Source organism: Poecilia latipinna, unplaced genomic scaffold (genome assembly GCF_001443285.1).
Source record: "Poecilia latipinna isolate Pla-1442-1.1 unplaced genomic scaffold, P_latipinna-1.0 Scaffold1522, whole genome shotgun sequence".
NCBI classification, from domain to species: domain Eukaryota; kingdom Metazoa; phylum Chordata; class Actinopteri; order Cyprinodontiformes; family Poeciliidae; genus Poecilia; species Poecilia latipinna.
Genome location: NW_015114138.1, coordinates 85568 through 112932, shown reverse-complemented (window position 1 = coordinate 112932; position 27365 = coordinate 85568). Strand labels below are relative to the sequence as shown.

Below are 27365 nucleotides of genomic sequence, written 5' to 3'. Positions count from 1 at the left end.
GCTTTTATTATACCATTATATTATTTGAAAATGGTTTCAAAACAACAACATTATATTATCATGACAGGCCTAAATTAGGAAAATAGAGAAAGAAAAAAAAGGCAATTATCCGGTTTCAGCTGAACGCAGTAGCTTAAATCCACACAGACACATCTCAGTTCCAGCGCGGCCCACAGGTGGGATCTTTAAATTTGTGTCGCGCTCCACTTTCTGCCCCGTTACGTGTCTGTTTCCCCCATGTCGGCGCAGATGGAGCTGCAGGACGACGGTGTGATGCTGGGTCTAGACAGCAGCCTAGGGAAGGATATCGTCGGCATCATCAACAACGTCTTCCAGGCCCCCTGGGGCGGATCCCACACCTGCCAGAAGGACGAGAAGGCCCTTGAGTGTAGCCTGTGCCAATCCAGCATCCTGTGCTACCAGCTGGGCTGCGAGCTTCTGGAGAGGCTGACCCCCCGGGATGAGATCCGCCTGGTGGTGAGACGCGCATAAATTAACCTTGCTTTATGTTAAAGCCCTAAAGACTCCTTGACTCAAGCATCAGTACCTAAAATACCTCCATCTACCTGGATGTTGGGTAGTAACTAGTACTCTACTCAAATGACAGATTTGTAGTAACTACTTACATTAACTGGAGTAATAAAGGATCGTTTCTCTAATTTGAGTCAAATTTATGAATTTGTAGTAACTAGTTACGTCTACCTGAACAGCTTTTTTGGAAAAAATTTATTTTTAGGAGTATTTTTACTGCATTGTACTTTTTACTTTTACTTGAGTAGTTTTATGAAGTATTTCTACTTTTACTTGAGTAGTTTTATGAAGTATTTCTACTTTTACTGGAGTAGTTTTATGAAGTATTTCTACTTTTACTTGAGTAAAACTTCTGGATTTTGCACCCACTGAGTGAAAAACAAACATTTTTGGTTTTAACCAAAAATTCACCAGACACAGACACACACCAGCAGTTTCTGTTAAAGTGTTTTCTTGAAAGAATTCACCTGATTTTGTTATTGTGTTATTTATATAAATTATTTTTATTTTGATCTTTAAAATAGCAGCACAAAACACCAGGATTGAATTCCACATTTGACTGATTATTCAAACCATCTTTCAGCTTCTTCATTTAGTGACATTTTCCTGAAAAAGAGTTGGGAAAGTGAAGTTCAGCTACAGTCTGATTACAAACGTGAAGACGTGATTCGTCTCGCAGGAGAAAAGAGTGAGACATTTTCTGTCTCTGTAGGAGCCGACGGACTGTTTGGAGGACACGCTGATCCCGTGTCAACCAGACTTCTCTCTTGGGACGGAAAATGGAAGCAATGAAGGAAAAAACCCAAGTGAGCCGAACAACGACAACCCCAACAACCATTCTCCTGAGAACCCAGGTCTGCACCACTTTCACTGTGGCTGAATGGAAACAGAAACAAACAACTTTATTTGTCACACTTAGATGCAGTTTATAGATGGAAAAAAGATTAAAACTTGTCACCCACTTAATTCATGGGCCGTGATAAAACAAATTTGCTTGGTTCAGTTTCTCCATCCTCACTCAGGACTAATTACGGTTTGAACAAGATGAAGTAAAAGATCTCATAAAACATTTTGTCCCGATTTAAAGAAATTCAAAAGCACATGAGAAACAGAGTCACTGATATGCATCAACCTCATAAAGTCCTCATATCTATTTTTAAGGTTGGAGAAAAGCTCATTTTAAGGTGGTCAGTTTTGCCAACATCGATGATCCAAAAAGCACAAATTTTGTGTCCTTTTTTATTTTGTCTACATTTTACAGTAAAAAGTAAAATGTAATAAACAAAAAAATATATAATTTACAGGAAATTTGTTTATTATTTAGTTGAATTGTGCTGAATCGTTTTCTTCCTTCCAGCCATGAAGAACAACTCTGACAAGAAGTTCTCCTACCAGCAGCTTCCTGTGTCCTTAAAGCTGATATACACCATCCTGCAGGTAGCTGCTCTGAGCCAGTGCATGCTGGTTTGTGCATTTCGATTGTTAGTCATGGATTTCTGCTGTGTTGTCAGGAAATGTCCAAGTTTGAGGAGCCTGACATCTTGTTTAACATGCTGAACTGCCTGAAGATCCTGTGCCTGCATGGAGAGTGTCTGTACCTGGCCTGCAAGGATCACCCGCAGTTCCTGGCCTACATCCAGGAGAAGATGCTCATCCCCAGGTGCAGAAAGGACATTGGTGTCCAAACTTTTTGGCATAAGGGCCAGAAATGTCAAGTTGTAACTTCTCCAGGCTCCACAAAAAGTTTTGTGCTTCTAACTATTTTATTTTGTTATTTTTACTCGCTAAATAAACAAAGAATATTTTTGATAAAATGAGCAAAGCAGTCAGATATCTGTAGTTCTTTGTAGGCTTAAAACAAACAAGGGTCTTGCAGGTTTGTCAGATTAAAACAAAACAAAGCAAAGCAGCAAATCATATCCTAAATTTTTCATCTTTTTCTGGATTTTTTTGGTCTCTTTTTAGCACCAAGAACAGTTTATGGCTCACTGCTGCTTTATTTTCCTGTGTGCATCCCCAGGTCTGCATTTTCATGAAAGCTACTGGATGTTTTTGGTCCCTATTACTCATAAATTAAATTAATAGTAAAACCCCAGATAAATACTTTTTTTTTCCATTTAAAGATTTTAACCGCCAAACCAAGTTTAGGCCATTCTTGAAATGTGAAATTTGTTCTTAGTGCCATGAATGGCCCTGTAGGCCTGTCACAATAAAAAATAAATCAATTAATTGCATGAAAAATTACAAGAAACTCATTAACTTTCATTTGTTTGATTTATCGTTTTCTCTTTTCTCTCTCTTTTTACTAAAAACTGAATGACAAAAGTCTTCGGTCTCATCTATCCCTTTTTTTGAAAGATAATTTTGTTCACAAACTTCATAATTCATTTCATTTGTTGTTATTCATTTTGGATATTTCAAATGTCTTCTGGTTGCAGTGTTTAAATATTCACTAGAATGGAAATTTTATTCATCCTTGAGAATGTATTCTTGCATTATCGTGCCATTATTGCTACTATATTGCTGGAAAATGGCCTCAAAACAACAATATTATCATTTATCGCAATAAGTTCTGGGACAATTTATCATCCAGTAAAATCTGTTATTGTGACCGGCCTGCAGCCTGCAGGTTTTGGATCGCTCTGTGACTCCTGGTGCGTTCTGTGTTTCAGCCTGTGGTCGATGCTGAAGTCCGAGTTCTGCCAGCTGGCCTCGCTGGCCGTGCCGCAGCTCCTCCATGCGCTCTCGCTGTCCCACGGAGCCGACATCTTCTGGAAGCTCATCAACACGAACTTCAACAGCAAAGACTGGAAAATACGCTTTGAAGCTGGTGAGACGGCTTGATTTTCAGTATCCTAATCTTTACTGACATCAAAATATATATATTATGCAATATTTTCCCTGCACAGGAAGTTGCGAATTAGTAAACTTGTGTTTTTATGACCCGTTTTGCCAAATGAGAAGTTTTAGGATTTAGAGCTGAAACTTAGTTATTCTGATGATTAATTGATTACTGGCATATTCTGCTGATTTTTAATTTCACCATTTAAACTTTTTGTATATTAATTTAAAAAACGTAATTTTTCAAATGTATTTCAAATATTAGTATTATTATTTTTTTAAATAATAAAAAGATTTTATTACCTAAAATGCAATAATGTACCATTACTTTTAGTGAATGCCGGACTATTTGCAGAAAAGAATGCATCTGCAGATAAAAAGCCTACTTTTAACATGAACGTGTGAAAATTCAACCCCTTTTACTTCACTTAACATAAAGTGTAGGGCTGATCCGTTGTCTGTTTTGGATTAACTGATCAATAGTTGGTTAGTAAAAAGTGCTTAAACAGATTTGTGGTTAAAATTTTGCCTCTTGAGATTTTTTTTCCATCTTAAATGCAAAATTGTTATATTTTTTGTACAGTTTTGGCTTAATTACTGCTTTGACTCTTTTGTTCTTTCACCAAATTTCCCTTTTTTGTGTCAATACTCCAGTTAATGATTAATCGGTTAGTAAATTAGTTGAGAATAATTTTAATAAACGATTAATCACGATTAAGCCGATTATTCGTGTCAGTCCTATTAGGTTAGTAATTAATAATGGTTATCCTGCCTAATGGCAGATGGAGAGCGGCTTTACAATGATGACACAAAGCACCAGGCAAATGATACGGTGACAGTAGATATCTAGGTTTATTGGAAATAAGTAGAAGTAACACAAAAAATCAGCAACACTACAGAAAAAGATGAGTTTTGGAAGTTATTAAATAAGACTTTCTAAGCAGAAACTAGGTATTTATCTAAAGGTTGTGTCAGGAATTATAAATGTACACATGTTGGCATTATTTTCTAATACATTTCGGTCTTAAATGGCACCAACAGGCTTTCAAACCGCTCCCTAAACTCAATTGTTCTCCCATACTGACACCTAGTGGTCAACATGAGATTTTCAAATTTTTCTAAAGCAGTGATTCTCAAAGTGAGGACAAAACTCCCTCCAGCGTATAAAACGTTCAATGATTGCACTTGTGTGGGATTTACAACATCTACCTTTAAAAAAAATATTTTTGGAAGTACGTGAAATTAAATACAGGTTCTCCATGTTTTTTCTGTTTCCAGATTCCCCCAACCAATTGATGAGAATGACTTTGTTTCTGAGAAAGTCTTTGTTTTGTTTTTTTTATTGGTTTTTTTTTTAGATTGAAGTGTTGTGTGTTGATTTTTGAGATTTTTAAGTCTATATCATGTTGTGTATCAGGTGTTATTCAAATGGTTTCTTGATTCTACTGGTCACTTTAACATTATAAAAATAAAAATACAATGGTACGTTTAATTCAGCACAGCTAAATCAGCGCTATTAAAATGAAACATTAGCAGCTTGTCGAGTGTCTATATTTCAAACCAGAACCGCATAAAATGCATTTTGCATCCCACACCGGACTTAATTTAAAAATTTGGACTGTTACTCTTCTGGCTCCGCCACCATCTTTGTTTCTGCGTCAACGGCTCCGTTTATGGATGGCTAAAGATGACCAGCTGCGCCCTCTGCTGGATGGCGGCCGAACTACAACACTAAAAGGACGTTGAAATGGATGTTTTAATCAGTTGGAATAAATTTTAATCTAATTAATCATTCATCGACTGATTATTAATTGTTTGTGTCCCTAGCTTGTGGTAGCTTTTTTCCTCTTATTCAGTTTGTTCCTGATAATTTTTCTTTCTCTGTAGTCGAGAAGGTGGCGGTGCTGTGTCGTTTTCTGGACATCAGCGCTGTGACCAAAAACCACCTGCTGAAGTACTCCTTAGCCCACGCTTTCTGCTGCTTCCTGGCCTCCGTGGAGGACGTCAACCCTTCGGTGGCCACCAGGGCCAGACTGCTGCTGGACACCATCAAGAGGCCGGCGTTACAGGTCAGCCGATAGCAGAAAATAACTGATATGTAGGAAACATTGGGGTCACTTGTTCCTATTTTGAAGTTGTGCAAATCAAATGTTTGTCACGACTAATGTCCCAAGCTTTTAATATTTTCTGAGGAACTATTTGTGTAAATTTATGTGCTGTTTCAATGCTTATAAAGACTAGAAGTGTCTGTTTTTTGTGATGATTCACCTTTTTGTCAAATTGCTAAAAGGAAGAGGTGGACAGAGTACCCAAAAATTGTACTCAAGTAAATGTAAAAAGTAGCCAGCCAAGAAATTACTCAAGTAACAGTAAACAAGTTTTTGGTAAGAAGTCTACTCAAGTACTGGGTAACTGGCCAAATGATCAATCATTTAATATTTAAAAATGAAATAATATAAAAGTATAAAGTTAAGTGGGAATTTTGGTATTAATTATTAATTCATATCAGTATAAAAAAAATAACAAAATCAGGCAAAAGAAAAATGTTCAAAATCAGTTTCTTTCAATAAAAAACTTATAAACTTTAACAAAAACTGCAAATGTGTGTCTGTGTCTGGTGATTTTTTTGTTAAAATTTGTTATTTTTCATTCAGTGGGTAGAAGATCCAGAGATTTTACTCAAGTAAGAGTAGAAATACTTCATAATAAAATTACTCAAGTAACAGTAAAAAGTACAGCATAGTAAAAATACTCCTAAAAGTAAATTTTCTAAAAAGTTGTGGAAGTAAACGCAACTAGTTACTACCCATCTCTGCTTAAAGGCATTTTGATCTTAGTGTGTGAACTTCTTGATCAATACTGAATAATGATTCTTTGTTGTGTTTGTGGACCTGTTGGCTCTGCAGGGTTTGTGTCTGTGTCTGGACTTCCAGTTTGACACCGTCGTCAGGGATCGGCCCATCATTCTCAGCAAGCTTCTCCTGCTGCACTTCCTGAAGAAAGACATTCCTGCTCTGAGCTGGGAGTTTTTCGTCAACCGCTTTGAGACGCTATCGCTGGAGGCTCAGCTGCACCTGGACTGCAACAAGGAGTTTCCCTTCCCCACTAGTACGTAGCTGTCACGCTTGATGAATCACAGCCCATCGTCTTTACAGATTAAGGTTTCTCTTTTCTTTTTCATAGCGATCACAGCTGTGCGAACCAATGTGGCGAACCTGAGCGACGCGGCGATGTGGAAGATACGGCGGGCGCGTTTCGCCAGGAACCAGCAGAAGAGCGTGCGCTCGCTACGCGACAGCGTGAAGGGAGGCCAGGAGGAATCGAAACGCACCTTTTCCCTCCCAGAGTCGCTGAGCAACCGACTTCGTGAGTAGAACAAGACGATACGTCTGACCTTTGACCTCACTGCACTGAAACCAGCAGTCAGCCTCTGTCAGCAAAGACCTTTAAAGACACAGGAGTCCTACAAGCAGAGCTGAGTAACTAGAAACATTTACAGTTACATTTACTTGAGTAAGTTTTTAGGAAAAAATGACTTTTAGGAGTATTATTACTACATTTTACTTTTACTGGAGTAATTTTATTATGAAGTATCACTACTCTTACTTGAGTAAAATTTGTGCACTTGGTGTCTGTATCTAAAGCATTTTCGGTCTTTTCTTCATTCTGTGAAGGTACTCACAGTTTGTAGAGTATCCAGACATTTTACTGGAGTAAAAGAAAGTAGTAGTAAAACTACTTATAAAAGAACACTTTTTCCCAAAACGTTACCCAAGGAAATTTAACTGAGTAAATGTAACTAGTTGTTACTACTCTGCTCAAATGACTAGAAGTTGTAGTAACTAGTTACATTTACTTACAGTAACTTTTTGGGGAAAAAATACTTTCAGGAGTATTTTTACGATGTTTTACTTGTGTAATTTTATTATGAACTATCGTTATTTTTACTTAAGAAAAATTTATACACATAAACTGCAGGTGTGTCTGTGTCTCAGTCATTTTTTTTTTTTCTTCATTCTGTGAAGTTGCTTACAGTGGTTAGAGTTTCCAAACATTTTACTCAAATAAAAGTAAAAAGTACAATGTAGTAAAACTACTTATAAAAGTAATTTTTTCCCCAAAAAGTTACTCAAACAAATGTGACTGAGTCTACTCAACTGACTCCTGAGTTGGTAATCAGTTACATTTACTTTTTTACCTTTACTTGAGTAACTTTTTGGGGGAAAAAACAAACTTTTACGAGTATTTTACTATGCTGTGCTTTTTACTTTTACCTGAGTACTTTCAGAATGAAGTATTGCTACTTTTACTTGAGTAAAATTTCTCGTTATTCAACCAACTGTGAGAAACTTCACTTAATAAAGAACAAGTTTGTTTTAAAACACTTGCAGTTTTTGTTAAAGTTTAATAAATTTGAAACATTTTTCTTTTTCCTGATTTTGTCATTTAACTTTGTGTTATATATAGCTAACACAGTAGCATAATATTATTTTATTTAAAATGATTCAAATTGTTTATTTGCATCTTTTTGTGTGTTTTTTTTAATATTGTGTAAAAAAAAAAAAGCTTCAGGGGTCAAATAAAAACTGAGCAGAATTTTCCAAATTTTGTACCTGATTAATCTGATAGTTGATTAATTGATTAATCAATTAGTTACTAACAATTACACTGATAATTAGCACCTAAAGATTACTAAAATAATCATTAGTTGCAGCTGCAATGTTCTGGGATGAGTTCATATAGCCAATAAAGTTTCTCCAAACTATTGATAATATTGATTCCAAGTCTGTATCAGTATTGAATAAATACTAGCATTTTAAGATCTGAGCAAAGCACACAGTTCAAGTGAAAAGTCCCAGTAGAGTTAAGAAAAATTAATGTTTACATTCTATAAGAGTTGGACTGAAAGGCTCTTTCCTTGCGTGCAAACATGTGGCGACTGGAAAGCATCTAATGGTTTTTAATGGTTTTTATGGAGAACTGGTGACTTCCCCAGAGGCAGCTCCAGTTCCCACTGAGAGCTTTGGACATTTTCCCTCCCTTACTCTTCTCCTCTAGCTTAGAAGGTCTTGGAAATAAATCCTTTAAACTCTGAAAACACACCTCTAAGAAAACCTTAGTTACTGTACATTTGTTCAGGCTGCATCAAGTTTCTCACTGATAATTTCCTTTAAAGCAATTTTTATTCTCCACTGTGTGAATGTACTCATATTAATGGCCGATTTCTTCTTAATGTTTTCTTGTCAGATTACATTGCTTTATTAATTTTGACCAAGCAGGAGTAACTTAATTTAAAAATAAAAAGCTATGACTTTTTAAATGCACATTAAAACATTGAAGGGAGTTGTTTTTTTCTCATTTATTTAGAATAATGACATTTTTAAAAATCCTAGACTTAGTTTTAAGTTTCTGTCTTTGTTGCTGATTTCTGTTTTAATCCTGTGTATTTCTGTGATTGACATCTGATAAATATCTGTTTTGAGTTTTTTCTGTTACAATAATCACTATTTGTTTCCACATTTTATCTGAGCAAAGTCCAAGCACATTTTTTAAGGTTGATCTTTTTTACCGAGTTTGTGATGCTGTTTGTTTTTAACATAGAAAGGATTTCCTTCCTTGCCATTCATTTACAAACACTCTGACTTGTATGGACATGTCATGGTTTTTGTCTTTAATCAGATATGTTTTCATTTGCAACGTATGGTTTTGTTTTTGTAATCACATGTTCGAAGATCATGTGTCCAGTTCCATCGCTTCCTGTACATTTTCCTAAATTTTGTTCTTCATCTGTGGTTTTTAGCACTAAGGCTTACAAGGCAAGAGCAATCTGCACCTGCACTTGGAGATATGTTAGAGAAAGTCCTGCCAGGTAAACTACAACCCAGATCCGAAACATACAACTAATATATTGTATCATATTGTGGAGAAACCAAGTCGTTCAGTCTAACATTTAAAAGTGAAAATAATTTTAATTAAGCTTAGGGATGCAACAATTAATTAACTTACGATTAATTGTCGGTTAATTGTTAGATTAAAATTAGTTCTGTCAGTGTTGTAGTTTGGCCGCCACCCATTAGAGGGCGCCGCTGGTCATTCTTAAGCGGAGCCGTTGATGCAGAAACAAAGATGGCGGCGGGGTGAAGAGAAATGGTTCGAACAGAGTCTGGTTTGGGATTCAAAATGCACTTCATGCGTTTCTGTTTTGAAATAGAAACACTCGAAATGCTTCTTAAGCGACAACTTATCAACTAAAAATTAATGATGTGCTACGAAGGCGAGGATGTGATTACAGAAAAACGAAAAAAAGAACATATGTAATAAAATGGCTAAAATAACATGGCGCCAAGAAGCGCAGATGACTTTTAGGGCTGTGGTGAGTTAAAACTCTTCTTGAAGCGAAGTTTTAACATTTCTTTATATGATACTTCTGTATGAACGTCTCTCTATTCATGGAGAATTATGTGTTTCAAATATTTCATCTATTTTTCTATTCAGCAATAGAAAAATCGAGGTTAATTTTTTGTTTTATTTTATGAGAAACCTACAATTTTCTGTTATTCAGTCAGTATTTAATACAGCTGAAACACAATAATGTTTTTTTTTAAATTCAGAATATTTTGAAAATCTTCTGGAAAGTGTCTACCTTCTTGACACAAGAAAAATATCTGTTTAAGAAAATGACTGCTTGCGTGTGCATGCTTCTTTCTTTCTTTCTTTCTTTCTTTCTTTCTTTCTATTCAGTCATACTGAATTACTTAAAATTGATATATTTCATCAACTTTATCTGTTATTTGTATTATTAATATTTAACACCTTAGATGGAGTAGCTTGTCAAGGAATAAGCAATTTTCCCCTGGGGATCTAATCTATTCTATTCTAAATGACTTGAGTTTTAAGATATAAAACAAAAATATTTAAGATGTGCTCCTTTGCGAACAGATTGCTGCTCATTTGTTTTTCTTTCCCATTTCCACACCCCATAAACTCTGTTTATGCTCCATGATGGTGTCTCCATTATCCCTGAACAGGTTGAGTTGACTCCCCCACCTCTGTGCTGTTACGCCCCTCCCCACCCCGCTGCTGCTCCCTACCCTCCCCTCCTCCCTGTAGCACGCTTCCTCCTGCACTTTAACCCTGACGCTTCAGCACCTCTTACAGGCCAGACTCCTTCTCCTGAGGACGACACCCTAATCAGAGACCTGCTGCCCGAAGACGCCGGCATCGACCACCAGACGGTTCACCAGCTCATCATGGTGCTCATGAAATTCATGGCCAAAGACCAGAGCAGCGCTGACGCTGACATCAGCAGTGCCAAGGCGTTCAACACCGTGAAGAGGCACCTGTACGTGCTGCTGGGTTACGACCAACAGGAAGGCTGCTTCATGATCGCACCTCAGAAGATGCGAACCTCCACCTGCTTCAACGCCTTCATTGCTGGGATTGCACAAGTGACTGAAATCCGATTTAATTTCCCACTTTTGCATCACTTCATTGTGTTTGAATTGTAAACAATGTGAGTCTGACTGTGGTTTTCTTCAGGTGATGGATTATAATATCGGTTTGGGAAAGCAGCTGCTCCCCCTGGTGGTCCAGGTGTTGAAGTACTGCGCTTGTCCGCAGCTCAGACACTATTTTCAGCAGCCGCCACGGTGCTCTTTGTGGGCTTTGAAGCCGCATATTCGGCAGATGTGGCTCAAAGCCCTGCTTGTTATCCTCTACAAGGTATTTCTACAAGAAAAATATAGAGCACAGAAGTCATTTACAGTCATGGTTTCTTAAACTGAAGTATCGCAATAATTATATATTCCAATTCAATATTTTCAACCCATTTTTTTAAAATCACAATTTAGCAAAAAAGTTGCATGAATAACTCTTGATATTTTAAAATAGCACTTTTTTATAACAGTTTTAAACTATTAAAAAAATTATCTTCACAAGCTTCCCAGTAGTTTTTGGTAATTTGATAAGTTTGAGTTACAGTCAAAGTGAGGAAAAAAATATTGCCTGTTTTATATTGTTTGATAATTTCTGGTTTCAACCATATTTATTCAGCACCCTCCACATTTAAATAAAATAAATTAAACATTTATTGCAGGAGCAAAATCTCCAAATGAATATTTCAGAAAAATTACAACCTCTAAAAGTTTACAAAATTACTGGTTGTACTGTTATTGGCACAAAATAACAAGTAATAAAATATATTTTAATTGATATTCTTCATGTTGATTTCAACATTTTATTTAACATGATGAGGCGAGTCCAAAAATCCATAGAAATAGAAGAAAATGAATGAAAAAGTCAGGAAACAGCAAATATCTTCAGTCAGAAAAATTAGAAACTTTAACCAGGGTGGACTTCTGAACTTCAGAGCATGTACTTGATGTGTTGCAGTACCCTTATCGAGAGATGGATGGCAGTAAAGTGGTGCTTCACCTGGTGCACATCACCATTAACACCCTGAACGCTCAGTACCACAGCTGCCGTCCGCATGCCGCTGCCGGGCCGCTTTACAGCGACAACTCCAACATAAGCCGCTACAGCGAGAAGGAGAAAGGTAAAAAAAGAAACACGTTAACTCGTAGCTAATAACTACTGATTCTTAGATTGTGAAGCAGACAGCAGCCTGTGAATTTTTCTAACATATTTAGGTATATGTGGATATTTAACAACAAAATGAAGACCTTTTGAGATTTTCTGTAAGACCGACAGACCCCAGCCAAATCCAGCCTGTTACCTAGCAACCCAAGCAAAACTCCAGCACACTTGGTCAGCTGGTTTTACCAATGTACAATGGCTGCTGGAAAAGACAAGTGTTTTATTGTTGACACTTACCAGAAACCATTTGCTGCATTCTTGTTGGCTGTACAGGAGGCTCCACTTCTGCTTTTCAAATCTGTAGTATAGTCACTCATCATTTTGCAGACATTTTCACGTGTGAGTGTAAACGTTGAGTTGGAGGCCGTGACCAGAAGCAGCTTATTTGGATTTAAAGTGACAGGAGGAATGAAGGACTAAAATCTCATTATCTAAAATTATTTTGTGCAAAAACGTAATGAACATGTTTTGTATCACCATGGACCAATCCTAACCTGTTCAAGGAAGTATAATAGATCATCTTTGATAAATGTCCTGTATTGTTTCTCTACGTCAGAGGAAGACAGCGTCTTTGATGAGTCAGACGTCCATGACACTCCAACTGGAGCTGCCAACAGGGAGTCCCAGACATTTTTTGCCCGTTTGAAAAGGATTGGAGGCAGCAAGTCTGTGAAGTATCAGCCAGTGGAGCTGAACGCCAAGAGAAGTAAGAAGTTTTCACCTTTATAAACCACATAAGTAGCCGCGTTTGCAAATGTTTGTCTATATTCTGCTGTTGTTGAAATACAAAAGCACGATTTTGCAACTGTGGTGTTTCTGTTAAATAAGAAATAAAATTAAAATCACACGTAAATAAGCTTGTTTACGTGATAAGTCATTAAAAATAGCAGCAGTGATGGATGATTCAGCCATGGCGTCATCATCTATTAGCCATCAGAGGAGACGTTAGCATATTATTCATCCTTTGGAGAGATGATCCGCTTATACTTGGGAGCGGATACGTATTCGGCATTTTGGGGAAATTACATCCGGCCATTTTGTAGAAGAGCTCTTGATTCAACATGTTATCATGACACACAACTTTTTATGAACTTTGTGATGCTGTGAGAGCTCTGATGGAGCCAGCTAGACACTGTCCAAACAGCTTCATTTTTGTTCTGTGCGTCAGGTGAAATCGAGCTGTCTGAGTACCGTGAAGCCAGCGCGCTCCAGGACAGCATCCTGCACTGCGTCAGGGAGGAGAGCACCAGGAAGAAGCGCCTCCAGGCCATGCATAAGCAAAAGTCTCTGGACATTTCCAACACGGACTCCATCCTTTTCAGTTTGGACGAACACCGCAGGAAGTCCTGCATCGATCGTTGCGACATGCAGGCGCCCGCTGCGGTCCTCTCCTCCCGCAGGCATCAGGGGAAGGGATCCTGCGACGGTTCTTCGTTTCGGGTTGATCCCGTGGATCGCCGAGGTTCCCGTGGCGGGCAGTCGGACACGGCCAAACCCGTCATCCCAGAGGTCCGGCTCAGCTGCATGGAGACGTTTGAGGACAAACTGGACCAGGGCTCGTTAGAAGGGTCGGCTCAGGAGAAAGAGGACCAGGACCTCATCGACCTGTCGTCAGACTGCACCTCCATTCCAGAAAAACACTCTCTGCTCTCCATGTCCGACAGCGACTCCTTGGTGTTCGAACCGCTGCCTCCGCTGAGGATCGTGGAGAGCGACGAAGAGTTCGACCTCAACACCATCATAGGCTCCAGGTTCAGCGGGAGTCCGAAGGTCTCGGCGTCCCCTGCTAGCAGCAACACGTTGCGGTTGTCTCCTGTGGTTCAGGTGAGCGTTGAGGACTGCTCCAGTGAAAAAAACAACCCAGACGCTGTGGTTGGAAAAGATCCGCCATCTTCAGAGAGGAAATTCAAAGGTTTGACTCCAAGCGCCTCCTTAGAAATCCCTGAACGCCTGGAGAACGTTTCCTATGAAAGCCCGATGACCCTGAAGCAGAAGAGAGATCTGCTGAGGAAGACTCCGAATGTCCCCGACTCCTCGTTAGACGACTCCTCTGTGATCGGCTCCAGTCCCTCCGGCAGGACCGTCTTCCTGGACATCCCGGAGGACAAAGCCGAGCCGCTTTCCTTGCCAGAGAGAAGCAAGACGGACAGCAACGACGAAGAGGAGGATGGAGACGACGAGGAAGACGACGACATGGGGGACGAAGCCGACAGCGAGCCCAAACCTGACAACACAGACGATAACGATGAAGCAGAGTTCAAAATCCAGATCGTTCCTCGGCAGCGGAAGCAGCGGAAGATCGCCGTCAGCGCCATCCAGAGGGAATACCTGGACATTTCATTCAACACGTTCGACAAGCTGGGAGGAGAGGCGGCGACTGAAACGGGTAAGAGCTGGAATAAAACGGTCATTAGCTCAGCTTGTTGGAGAGGAACACTGGAGCAAATGTCTAATAGTTGACACAGATCCCTGAAGTTTTAGCTGCGGTATGTAACTTCTGTAAAAAATATATTTTTGCATATTTGTTCATCATTAAGTGGATGAAAAATAATCAATTTATTTTACATTGTTTTCTCTCAACGCTATCTAGAAAAACCAGTTGGAGCCAGGAGGGGGTCTTAGCGCTGATAATCACCCCTCTAGTAGAGCCAGTCAAGAATGCTATAGGAAAACAGTTAAACAGTTTTCCTGTAACTATAAGCTGTTTCTCCACCATTGGTACATTTAACATGAGATTGAAAGACGGCACTAAGGCCCTCCTCCTGGCTCTGATTGGTTGTTTTCATTCGGAGTGGTGCATTTCTTCCGACAGTAATAGTATTGTAATAACAAATATATTGTAATGCATATGTTCTCTCCATTTTCCTGCAGATCACAAAGGCATGTCTGCGTTGGAAAAGCCCAGGGAATCGGCTTCAGCTCCAACTCTTGAAGCTGCTCTGCCTGAAACGAGCCATCGCTCCTCAGTGTCAAGTAGGAATCACAAACTCCTCCACAAGATCTGTTTGACGAACTTCTAAAACCATTTCCCATACGCTTAAAAATACATAAAACCCATTTTCTCTCTGAATGACATTAACTTCGACTTAAATGGGGACTTACTACGCAAAATTTATTTCCATTTGCGTGTCAACTACTTCTAAACAAACAGCCCAAGAGCTTAAAATAAATCACACAGACATTTTTTGGCAATAATTTAATGTTTATTTGGTGTCTGGAAATAAGCCATTTCGAAAACCTCCCAATTAGTTACATTCAATGTATTTTCTCCTGTTACCTAGCAACCCCTGCCAAGCTGGGGTTACCTAGCAACCCCTGCCAAGCTGGGGTTACCTAGCAACCCCAGCGGAACTCCAGCACATTTATTAAGTAACTTGTTTGCTCTCTCCTTATTCTGGCTTTCAGCAAATACAAACAACTTTGGTAATCTTGAATTGTCTAAAATAGGAAAAGTTTAATTTAATGTTAGACAGTCAGAAAAAATAGGATTGTTTCTTTCTGTACGATATGTGTTAACATTTGGTTATAACTCTTAACATATTGTCACCTTCCTAAAATTAAGGCCCAATAATGTCAAAAGAGATTTGCCAAAAAAGTTTTGCTGATTTTTTTTTTCCATTTGGCAAAAAATGACTTGGGCCATTACTTTAGAAAGGCGCCCATTTGTAATTTGAGATTGCAAAACTAACAAAAACAAGTCAAACTAAGCATTATGTGACTGTTGGTATTTTTTTTGTGCTGTGTGACCTTCAGCTCAGTACCGGCAGGCGAAGCGAGGCTCTCTGGGCGCCCTGACGATGAGTCAGCTGATGAAGAGGCAGCTGGAGCACCAGTCCAGTGCGCCGCACAACATCTGCACGTGGGAGACCGGTCAGGACTTTTCTCTGTAGCAACGAAACGTTTTCAGGAAATTACGTCAAATGAGATGTAGGGCTGGGCAACTGATGAATTTTTATTAATTAAATTTTTTATTTTTGAAGATTTAACTTAAGGAAAGTCTGGATTTTTTTTTTCACCAATTCACTCAGGACATTTCTGAGTTTCAAATTATAAAATTTGTTTAAAAAAATTAGAAACTTTGGAATTAATCTTATTTTCTAAATAAACCATGGACATTTCTGAATATGAAAAGTGAAATTTTGCAGTAAAAAAAATGAAAAATTTTGAGATTAATCTCAGAAATATTCTAGAAAAACACTTGGAAATTTGTGAGTTTGAAAAGACAAAAAAATGTTAGAAAAAAACTCAAATTTTGAGATTGATCTCTTAAATATTCTAGAAAAAATATGGAAATTTCTAAGTTTCCAGAGTCACTTTTTTTACTTTTAGAAATTTTCTGCATGACTCAAATTTCCACATTTTTTCTAGAAAATTTCTGAGTTTTTTGGTGGAAATTACTATTTTTTTCTTTCTTATCTACAGTGGCTCTAATCATAGATCTGGTAGGGAAAAAAAATCAGATTTTTAAAATTTTTTATTTGTATCGCCCAGCCCTACTGAGATGATAAAACAAGAACTGAATCACATCTTCTCTTTAACAGGTCCCACAAAAACCAGCTTGCTTTCAGCGCCGAGCACAGTCAGCATGTTTGTTCCGGCACCTGAGGAGTTCATCGATGAGCAGCCCACCACCATGTCTGACCGGTGAATAATTCATCGTCTCCACCTGGATGTAAACCAGAGTTTGATACCCAGAATCACTTGTTGTATTTTTTGTTCCTCGCCTAAGGTGCCGGGACTGCGCCGCCGTGCTGGAGGAATACGACGAGGAGACTCTGGCACTGGCAGTCGTAGTTCTGTCGATGTTCATCCACCTGAGCCCGGATTTGGCCGCTCCCATGCTTCTCGACATCATGCAGTCTGTGGGCAGGTAGGGTGCTGCAGCTCCATCCACACACCACTTCATGGTTTCATAACCATCATGCATAATTCCTCCCTGAGTCCGCATCTGTTGCTTTGACCTCTGTAGGCTGGCGTCGAGTGGCAATTTCTCCGGACAAGCTGAGAGGTAAGACAGTTTAAAGCTTCAGGTGTTCAGGTGTGGATGCAGAAATACTTTGTTTCTGTTTTTCAGCATGTTGATCCCTGGAAACGTAGCAGGCGTGGCCAAGCAGTTCCTGCGCTGCATGTTTCACCAGCTGGCCCCTAACGGCATCTTACCGCAGCTCTTCCAGAGCAACATCAAAGGTCTGCTGCTTCTTTTTACCCAAAGTCAGTCTGAAGCCTCGTACACACCCAGCTGGGTTTAAGTACAAACAAACAAATATCTCCACCAGATCAATAAAAGAAAATATATATCCACCAGCAATTGATGTCAGAAAAGTTTTCCAACAAATGAACCCTCACAAATCTGCCCTAAAGTGACGTTTTAAATGTGTCAAACACATAAGGGAGAAGCTATGGAGATAAATTGGGGCCATAAAGATGTTTTAGTGTCAATTTTTATTTTAAATATTAATTAAACAAGAACAATTTTCAGTTTCAAACTTTTTTCCAGATTCAAATCTTTTTTCCATTGAATTTTTTTTCTTAGTTTTTTTTTTTGTTTATTTGTTTTAAAATATTTTTTGTTTCAAATATTTTCTTTTCAGTCAATTTTTTAAAAAAATAAATAAAGTTTGAGAAAACTTTATGGCTCTAATTTAGCTCTGTAGATTGTTGGTCCATTATTTGACAGTAAACACAAATGCAGAGTTTTTTTTATTATTTTATTTATATTTTATAAATAATTGTTTTTTGTGATACTTAGGCCTGTCACGATAACAAATTTTGCTGAACGATTAATTGTCTAAAAAATTATTGCGAAAAACGATAATATTGACTAAGAATGCATGTGATTTCCTGCCATAGATAGAAACACTATATTTTCAAAAGAACACATAATACTGGAACTGATAAACTAAATAAACAAAACAATCAAAAACAAAAATAAAATTGATTCTCAGTCTCCATTAACAAAAAACTTACTTAAATAAGAACTAAACGACATAAAGCCAAAGTGGAAATAAATACTGCATTCAACCAAAAGAGTGCAGATTATGAAGTCTGTATGTATATTGGCCTTCAGTAATCACTAGATTTAAATAGAGAAGATGGGCACATCCGACTACCTGATGCAATAGTTCACACTACACGATTTTTTGCCCCTGTTTTCCCCTTACGATAATCTTAGATCGTTGGCTGATCTAAGATTGTCGCTGGTGATTTCGCAACCGATCATCCTACTGTGTGTGGGGGGTTTTCCCCGACTGGGAGCTTAGCTTCTCCTGCTGCTTTCTGAGGGGAAATTACGGGGGGGAATCCCAAACAGCTGACACGGTGCAACCTGAAGTCCAGTGGACATCGGAGATGATTTGTGGAAACAACATTAATATTTATTCAGCATTTCGCGCAAAGAATGTAGAAATGACAAGGGGAGGAGTTGGAGCCAAATTTCTACCGCAGTTGATAAACCCTGTAAGTTTTCAGCTGTTCTTTGTTAACATGACATAAATCGGTTACAATGATTTTCATTCAGTCAGAACTTTATGCTGACTCTAGCCACATGCATCACAGGTAGATTCTAGTAAAGCATTGATTAATGCCTGATCTTAAAATTAGCTCACTGGACTTGTAGCCATTATCTTGTGCCCATGTGGCTGGACACCACACGGCACGATCGAACCCGATAGAACCATTATATCTAGGATTTCTGTCGGATAATGTGTCAGGTTGTGAAAATGGGCCGACAACTTGTGTAGTGTGCGCTGGACATTACACTAAGGAAATAGGAAGGGAGGGTCAGTAGAGAGCACCGGAGCTGAGCCGTTTTCATTCAGTGTCATCAACAGCAAGAAAAAAAGGCAAAAAGAGACGATAAAGCCGATAATTAAAATGAGGTCGATAGGTTTAATTTATCGTGCGATTAATTGATATACCGTTTATCACGACAGGCCTAGCGATACTAAACAAGAGGTTTTTGTTTTGTTTTTTGTGGATGAAAGACCAAAACACATTAAAATGTTTTTTTTTCCCCAGATATCCAGCTACATGTGGACTAGGCCCGATCCCGCAGGGAATAAAATCATTTCTTTCTTAATATCTTCACAGATGGGAGTTTCCTGCGAACTCTTGCATTGTCTTTGATAGACTTCAATGAGCTGAGCTCTGTTGCTGCTCTCAACATGCTGCTTGAGGTACAACCAGCAGAGGGAGCACTTGTCAAACAATAAGCTTTTCTTGGATCTGGCTGCAGAAGTCTTTAAACTGTCTAAACATTTCAATAAACATGTTAATGTTTATTGTTATTGTTATATAAAATAATAAAAAAGATAGCTGCATGAGTTGTCTACAGCCATGTGATTACATCATAAACACTGATAAATCAGAGCTAAATGATCACCTAAATGGAAATATTCTGTCTTAAAAGAACTATATTACATAAGCCTGCTTTGTTTTTATCCATAGGGCTTAAACAACAAAAAGAGTCTGCCAGCAGGGGGCACCATGCTGCACTGCCTGGAGAACATTGCTACCTTCATGGAGGCTCTCCCCATGGACTCTCCCAGCAACCTGTGGACGACCATCTGCAACCAGTTCCAGACCTTCCTCACAAAGCTGCCCTGCGTGCTTCCTCTGAAGGTAGATATCAATTCTCCCGCTCACTCAGTCATGGGCTGATATGCTTTAATGTGATTACAGCTGAAGGAAAAAGCATCCAGCGGTGTCCTTGTCTGGTTCAATAGGAGAGTCTTAAAATTGTAATTGATTTGACTCTGATGCTTTTAACCTTGGATGTCAAATTAGTCAGCATGCAACATCCAGGAACAGGACCAGATGTTTGGGTTTAATCTCCATTTTTTTAAAGCATGATAACAGCCTATGGTGGTCAAATATGAGGCTAAAACGATTAATTGGATTAATCGCCAAATAATTTAGCAATTGATTAATCGTTAACTGGAGAAAAGGCCATTTGCTGGAAGAACAACAGACTCAGAGCAGTAATTAAGACAAAACTGTACAAAATATATATGCATTTAAGATTAATAAAACCTTTTGTGTGTCAATATGTTTTACCCAAAACTCCTCAAATGGCATAGCTTTCACTTCATCCAATTCAAATTCACTGAAGGAATGCTATGTTATTGGATTTTAGGCAATAAAATGTTTATTTTCTTATTTTAAAAAATTAAATTGTTTCTTTATTTGCATCTTTTAAGATATTTCTAGTATTGGAATGGTTAAATGAAGAATCTTTAGAAAGTGCCATTTTATCAGATTAATCATTAGAATAATCAATTAATTGACAAAATAATTGACAGAATAAAATAATTGTTAGTGAAATACGTTGCAATGTGTCTTTCTACAGTGCCCAATGGATTCCAGTTTAAGGATTATTATTTGTCTTCTAAAGATCCCAACTACAAACGCAACTCGGGTAAGTTCAAAGCAGAACATTTGAAATGTAACTAGATGTGAAGTTTATCTGTTAAAGGTGAAACGTGCTGAAATGTTGCAGAGTCTGCTGGAGCCATTCTCTAAGCTGCTGAGCTTCGTCATCCAGTACGGATCGTTCAGCCTCTCCTACCTCGTCGAACTGTGTGGACTTTGCTACAAAGCCTTCAACAAGGTGCTTTAGTCAGGAACCTCTTCATCTCCACACAGGGAAAAACAAATAGTTTGAAAAATTAAATGCTGCAGCTTAGCATTTTTATCCATCTTTCTAAAGATGTTTTACATTTTAATGCTATTTTTTTGATGTTATGATAACATGGAGGATTAGGGCCACGCTTAGGAAATAAAAACAATAAAATTACAAGAATAAAGTTATAATATTATGACTTTTTTCTCAAAATATTATGACTTTATTCATGTAATGTTTTGACTTTATTTTTGTAAAGATATTACTCTTTTGTACAACTTCATCCTCCTAATATTATGACTTTATTCTCATATTATTTAGACTTTTTTCATACAATTTTATTCTCGCAATCTTATGAGCTTAGTCTTGTAATTTTATTTTTTATTAGTATGGCCCTAATACACTGTCATAATGCCATCCTTTGGTGTGTTTTGTGGATTTTATGGGGTGGATTGTTTCTTTTTGGTTGTGTTGTTAGCAGTGACTCCCCTATGGGGGGCCAGGAAGGGCCATTGTCCCCTCTAAAAACCCGCTGGCCCCTTTTACACCAGGCTGGTGTAAAAGTTTGAAAACTTACCATGACAAAGCTTGAAAAGTGTTTGAATTTCACTTTGGGAAAAGAGAATCGGCGGGCCAATTACAAAGTGGGTAAAAGAACCCGGTTTGGCCCGGGATGTTAGGAGTTAAACCAGTTTGCTGCAATCTGCTGGCATCTCGCTCATCACTTTTAGGTGACGCTCCTGCTTCCCCGGCTCTCCACTCAGCTAGAAATGTGGCCTCATGTCAGAGATGATGAAGTAAATAATCAGGCGGTATTGATTGACGAGATTAGTTTGTGTGCCGGAGCAGGTGATGTATGGTGCATTTCTGTGTGACAGAGATGGAGCCTGCCCCTGGTCTCCACCACTGTCAGCACCACATGCTTTATGTCGCCTGTTGTATTGATTTTCCACTCTGTTTAATTTCTCACCTTACAAACACTGCAATTCCAAACCTGCAGCTGCTTCAACAGAATGTGTTGGACTCCAGCAATGTTTTTGGTCCTGCTGTCCAAAGGACCAGCAACACAGGCAGATATTTTCACTTATAAGAAAAACGTCTTGTTATGAAAATCTGCCAGTGGAACCAGCACTTTAAAATTATTGACTAAAAACCAGCTCTTATGTCTCCCTTAAAAGTTACTCCTAAGTGCAGTAAGATATTTGCAGTCGAAACTGGAAAAAAATGCTTTTATTTCAGATTCTAAACACAGGAGCCAAAAAAGCTGTTTCCAGAAAATGGCTTTATGTACCAAACACTGACAATGAAGCCCAGTTTCTCCAAAGTTGTCACATATTTTCATAATGGTAAGGATCACTTTCTGTATTAGAATACAACAGGATGTTGTTTATGTTTTGAAAAGCAGGAACCATTGGATTGAGTGGATTAGGGAACCTGTAATGCAAAATTTAAATTTTGCACATTGTTGTACTTCCGATTTGGTCTTTCCTTCGACCCAAGTGCTCAAATGGTTTTTTGACAATAATTTAAGGTTTTTAGGTGTCCAGAAAATGAGCTGTTTCAAAAACCTTCGGAATGTAACGCGATTAGAAGCCCTGCCCGTTGCCTAGCAACCCCAGAGAAACCTAGTCGGTTGCTTAGCAGCCCAATGGTAGCTCTAGCACATTTGGTCAGCTGGTTTTAATGCTGTAAAATCTCATTGTCTAAGAATGATTTTGTGCAAAAAGTNTGAGGCCTCATCTGCCCATCACTGATCACGCAGCTAAGCGACTCTTCTGCTGACAGGATGGGAGGTGGAAGGTAGTGATGGGACGTCTGAGTCCAGGCTTCAAGGCGGGTACCGAGTAAAAAGGGGGGCGTGTCAGATGAAGCTCCCCCTTTTTACTCGAGGCAACAAACGTGCTCCTCCAGTCTTTGAGCGTCTCCGGCTTCCTTGTGGGTCTCCTGCTGATGCCTTTGGAAATCTACAGAAAAGTCGCCTGCTGGCAAAATGCTGTGTGTTCTCTGTCTGGCTTTCTGATTGTGCATGTTGTCTCTGCTTCAATCGGGAACATCGTTCTCATATCGATCGACCGCTACGTGGCTGTTTGTGATCCTCTGCACTACCCGAACAAAATCACTATGGCAAGAGTGAAGTGCTGCGTTTGCCTGTGTTGGATCAGCAATGCCTTCTACAGGCTTTTCTTTCTGAAGGACGAGCTGTTTCGGCCGGGCGGGAGCAATTCCTGCGTTGGACAGTGTGCATACGTTGCCCAGCCTGTTGCGTGGTTTGTCGAGCTGACTTTGTTCTTCATTGTCCCAGTTACAGTCATTGTAGTTCTGTACGGGAGAGTGTTTGTGGTGGCCGTGTCTCAGGCTCGTGCCGTGCGTTCTCGCGTTACAGCCATCTCGCATCAGCTTTCTGTCACAAGGAAATCAGAGCTGAAAGCTGCCAGGACTCTCGGTATTCTCGTCGTTGTTTATCTCATGTGTTTCTGCCCTTACTACTGTTACAGTCTTGCTGAGGTTAACGTCACCAGCACGTCATATGCGTCGTATTTAATCTTTCTGTTTTACTTTAACTCCTGTTTAAACCCTCTGATCTACGCCCTGTTCTACCCCTGGTTCAGAAAAGCTGTTAAAATCATTGTTACTTTACAGATACTGCAGCCTGGCTCACGTGAGGCCAAGCTGCTGTGAACACACTGCTGACTGACTGACATCTGAACAAGAAAGATTCATTATTGAATGTTTATTATTAGTTGTCTTTATAAAAAGTAAAATAACTGGCCTTAGTATGAGTTGAGACGAGGTGTGGACAAAACTGATTCACAGCACTATCTCTTAGGTTATTGTGCTTTGGTTATTTATTATCTCTTCCTCGGAGGAGGCTCACTTTGTTACAGTTGCTGTGTTCATATCCACTGGCAGAGGTCTTTTATTGTTGAACTTCTCTGAAATTAGGTTAAAAATATGAAGTATCTCTACTGTGAACAACTCAACAGCCTAAAACCAGTTTTGATCATTTTATTTCTTCATATGAAAAGTTAACTTTTTATTGATGGTGAGATTTTTTTATTAGCTTCCTCCCTCTTCAGTACATGTGTATAATGCATTGCAAGGACAATCTGATTCTGTGAGGTCCACCACATCCAACTTAGCTGTACTGGTGCAAATAAGCAATTGTACATCAGATGGGAGTGAAGTAGAAGAATACCACTTGTTGGAAAAATCAAAGTAAAAAAAACTATCTTGTTGGAAGGACCCACTGTTGTTGCGAGGCAAGAAGATAAACTTCTTAGGTTTCTTCTCTCCCCCCAGTTTTTCAGTATGTCCCACTTGTTCATCAGCAATACCAAAGAAAAAAAAGTCAAATGTCTTTATTAGAAAGAAGCTTTTATCGATTCCTATTAAAAATAATTCTCATTGCCAATGTGTAGTTATTGATTCTCTTAGTTTTCATGTATTTGCTATGAAATGGGATACTAAATTACTTAAGTATTTAATAGAATATATTCATACACAATATGTTAATAATTGTGTATATCTTGTTAGTTTTGATTCAGGTTACGGCAGTTCTGGTTTTAGGACGAACTACAGTACAGAAACAGCCCTTTTAAAAATGATAAATGATTTTAGGTGTAATCTAGATTCACCTGCCTTTGATACCGTAGATCAAATTCTTTTAAATAGGCGACAGCCTCTGATTGGCCTTTCTGGTGGTTCAGCTCCTATCTCACAGAACCTTTATGGTCTGTATGGATACATACATTTTAATTTGTACATGTTGCCGTTTGGTGGAGCTATCAGGAACCATGGAATCAGCTTTCACAGTTATGCTGACACTCAGCTGCACGTCTCGTTGTCTCGTGACGACCCCAAACACCACTGTAGGGGTTGAACGACTTCATAATTTTTAAGGTCAACTACATCATGATAATAGTCGAGTCGACGTCGACTAGTCGCGGTGACGTCATAGTGACATAAGCACAAAACCCTTCACAACTACTTGAAGATTTATCAGCTATATTCATGGCAAATATTGGAATATTGAAATTTTCAACTTCTCTTTGGTAAATTGTTGACAATTTTATACAATTTGAGCTTTCTGACAAACTCACCTACTTCACCTTTTTTCATTTCATTGGAAAAATCAGTTTTGTCCAGAAAAGTCATTGTAGAGAAAAGCCCAGAAAAAAGTCATTGCAGAGAAAAGAATCAACTAGTCGACTAATTGGTCCAACCCCTACACCACTGCACTTTTTAATTGCATTTCTATGCATTTCATAGAACTTTACACCTTTTCGATGTGTACCGTTACTGTGTAAACAAAGATTGTAAGTAGAACGTCTTCATCTAAATGCAGTAACAGAAACGGAATAAAACTTACATTTTCGTTGACTCATTCGGCAGCTTGCATCCATTATTGTTGCACTACTGCCATCTATTGGATTCTAATATGTATACCTATGATTCAGTTCCTGCTAAAGAGCCCCCTGGTGGTGGAAGAAAAATCCACATATAAGCTGCATGGTTCAAAGGGTTCAAAGCTTAGGGGGCCAGGGGGGGAGAGAGAGAGAGAACTGGCTACTAACCATGCATGGAGGGTTCCACCCCAAATCCAGCACCCTGAGACTATACACAAGCCGTAAGGAAGGAGGCAGAGGACTAGTGAGTGTGAGAGCCACTGTCCAGGATGAAACATCCAAGATCCATAAATACATCAAGGACAAAGCCTCAACGGACGATGTGCTCAGTGAATGTCTCAGGCAATGGGGAACAGAGGACGAGGTGCTGGAGGAACCATCATGGGAGGACAAGCCCCTACATGGGATGTACCACCGAAGTGAACTGAAATCCTACCAATGGCTGGAAAAAGCTGGACTCAAGGACTGCCCATAGGCCCTCATCCTGGCCGCCCACTCTCTAAAAACAGATGTGTTAAAAATAACAATGTGTCAAATTTTAACACATGCCGAATCAGCTCAAGAACAACATGTTATTTTTAACACAATTAATGTTTGTCATTTTAACACAAGTTTTGTTTTACTCAAGTCAACACAAACATGTGTTAAGATGTGTTATTTTGATACACGTGTGTAAAATTTATTCTCATAGATAAGAGCAAATAAAATTGAAATTTCAAATTGTGGATTTTAGAGATTATTTTATTACAATCATGTACATAAAGTTTACACAGCTACAATATGTAGTTCAAATATTAAAAAGTTTAAATAGAGATTCAAATCAACAAGCTAACAAATAACCAGTTTTTCTAATGTTAAATTCAATAACATGGATGAAAAAATGACAAATGTCATGGAAGAAATGAAAATGAATTCCTGTCCCTTTCAACATTTCTGAGATTTTCAATTGCACTCAAATCAGAACATCCATTTACAATACAGAACAATCATGAACGAGGGTGCAATATTTTATATCTTGGTGCCACATTCAGCTCTGTGGAGGCAAAACTCCTAACATCTAATGGATGAAAATCAGAAATTTCTGAAAGTGTGATCAGTTCATAGTCACATGTTTTTTGTACTGGATAGGCATAAAAATGATCGTCAAAGTACATTACATTTAGTATTTGAACAAAGATAAAAATGGAGTCATTATGTGCCAGAATATGAACAACTTCACCAAATATTGGCTCTTTTTGTAACCATCTCTCAATGCCAGAATGGAGCCATTTATGTATATTTGGCTATACACATTGAGGCAGATATAAGTTGGTGGCTATAGAAATGTCAGTTTTTAGAGTTAACCTTAAGTGATTTAACAAGAGCTCAGATTTTTTTCAATGACTTCACACTAACCAGATAGGCATTGGTCACACTGACTTTCTTGGAGTTGAGAGAGCAATGTTTATAATGATACATTTGTTGTACCTGGTGTTTGAAAGCCAATGTCTTTGAAACATTTTTAAAGTTACACATAATATGTGCAAGTCTTTTGAACGGATTATGCTTTGCTTCAAATCGCATGCACCAAAGATTATACAGAGGTCCAAAACGAACCATTATCCTTGGATAATGTGTCATGAAAATATGTTTCGGTGTGAGATTTCTCTCATACAGCTGCTTGAAAAGAGTATGACGCTCAATTATCAATTGTTTTAGAAACACAGCAAGTCCTTTGGTAACAACTGGTGCAAAAATAATGCTGCAGATCTCATTTAATAAAACAAGTCATTTCCAGTGTTGACTCTTTCGGTTGACAAGATCTCCAAGTAAAAAGGGCAAGGCGAGCAAAAAACACCACATTTGAGAAGCCGTCTGTTTTACAGGATTCTCGCTAGCTTTCAGGTTCAATATGACACTTGGCTTATTTTTTACATTTCCACTTCGGAAAAACAACCGTGAATATTACCGTGTCAGTTTGACTTGGCCACATCGTCGGAGGAATGGCACTCGAACATAACATGACCTTTTTCAACAGCCGTTTACTGCTCCATCCGTTAGCGTCTCCTAAAGAAAAACCTTCAACTGCCAAAAGCGTTAACGTCCAGTTTACAGAAAAACGGGCATTTTAGAGTACAAAGCCTTCCAAATCTAATTTACAGCTAAATCATTTGATAATATATACACTTGATTTGTAAACCAGAAATATTTCTTCTGGTTTACAATATTTATCTTGACACGTTTTCCTGAAAATGAATTGCAGGGTTTATTAAAAAAAGAGAAAAAAAAATATGACATTTTGTCTATGTTTCATCTAAAAATTCTCACTGCAACATTTGTACATTGTACTGCATCTTGTATAAACGTGATACGTATCACGTTATAACGTGATA

At 38.5% G+C, this 27365-nt stretch overlaps 1 protein-coding gene across 12 annotated transcripts in view; it reads left to right on the top strand.

Moving 5' to 3' along the window:
• The window catches only part of unc79 (unc-79 homolog, NALCN channel complex subunit), a 62380-nt gene that overhangs the window by 26575 nt on the left and 8440 nt on the right, over positions 1 to 27365 (top strand). For 4 of the 12 annotated variants that reach the window (XM_015058198.1, XM_015058191.1, XM_015058188.1 and 1 more), the window contains exons 19-42: positions 250 to 477; positions 1244 to 1385; positions 1889 to 1968; positions 2043 to 2191; positions 3204 to 3361; positions 5260 to 5435; positions 6273 to 6480; positions 6556 to 6738; positions 9173 to 9241; positions 10483 to 10820; positions 10912 to 11094; positions 11764 to 11926; positions 12524 to 12673; positions 13136 to 14353; positions 14839 to 14940; positions 15721 to 15837; positions 16509 to 16611; positions 16697 to 16837; positions 16937 to 16975; positions 17042 to 17154; positions 19057 to 19142; positions 19414 to 19587; positions 20315 to 20383; positions 20465 to 20575. In XM_015058198.1, the coding sequence (XP_014913684.1) occupies positions 250 to 477; positions 1244 to 1385; positions 1889 to 1968; positions 2043 to 2191; positions 3204 to 3361; positions 5260 to 5435; positions 6273 to 6480; positions 6556 to 6738; positions 9173 to 9241; positions 10483 to 10820; positions 10912 to 11094; positions 11764 to 11926; positions 12524 to 12673; positions 13136 to 14353; positions 14839 to 14940; positions 15721 to 15837; positions 16509 to 16611; positions 16697 to 16837; positions 16937 to 16975; positions 17042 to 17154; positions 19057 to 19142; positions 19414 to 19587; positions 20315 to 20383; positions 20465 to 20575 (4500 nt within the window). Of the gene's footprint in view, positions 1 to 249; positions 478 to 1243; positions 1386 to 1888; positions 1969 to 2042; positions 2192 to 3203; positions 3362 to 5259; positions 5442 to 6268; positions 6481 to 6555; positions 6739 to 9172; positions 9242 to 10482; positions 10821 to 10911; positions 11095 to 11763; positions 11927 to 12523; positions 12674 to 13135; positions 14354 to 14838; positions 14941 to 15720; positions 15838 to 16508; positions 16612 to 16696; positions 16838 to 16936; positions 16976 to 17041; positions 17155 to 19056; positions 19143 to 19413; positions 19588 to 20314; positions 20384 to 20464; positions 20576 to 27365 lie in introns of all 12 variants that reach the window. The other 8 variants (XM_015058189.1, XM_015058200.1, XM_015058197.1 and 5 more) reach the window with 6 other exon arrangements.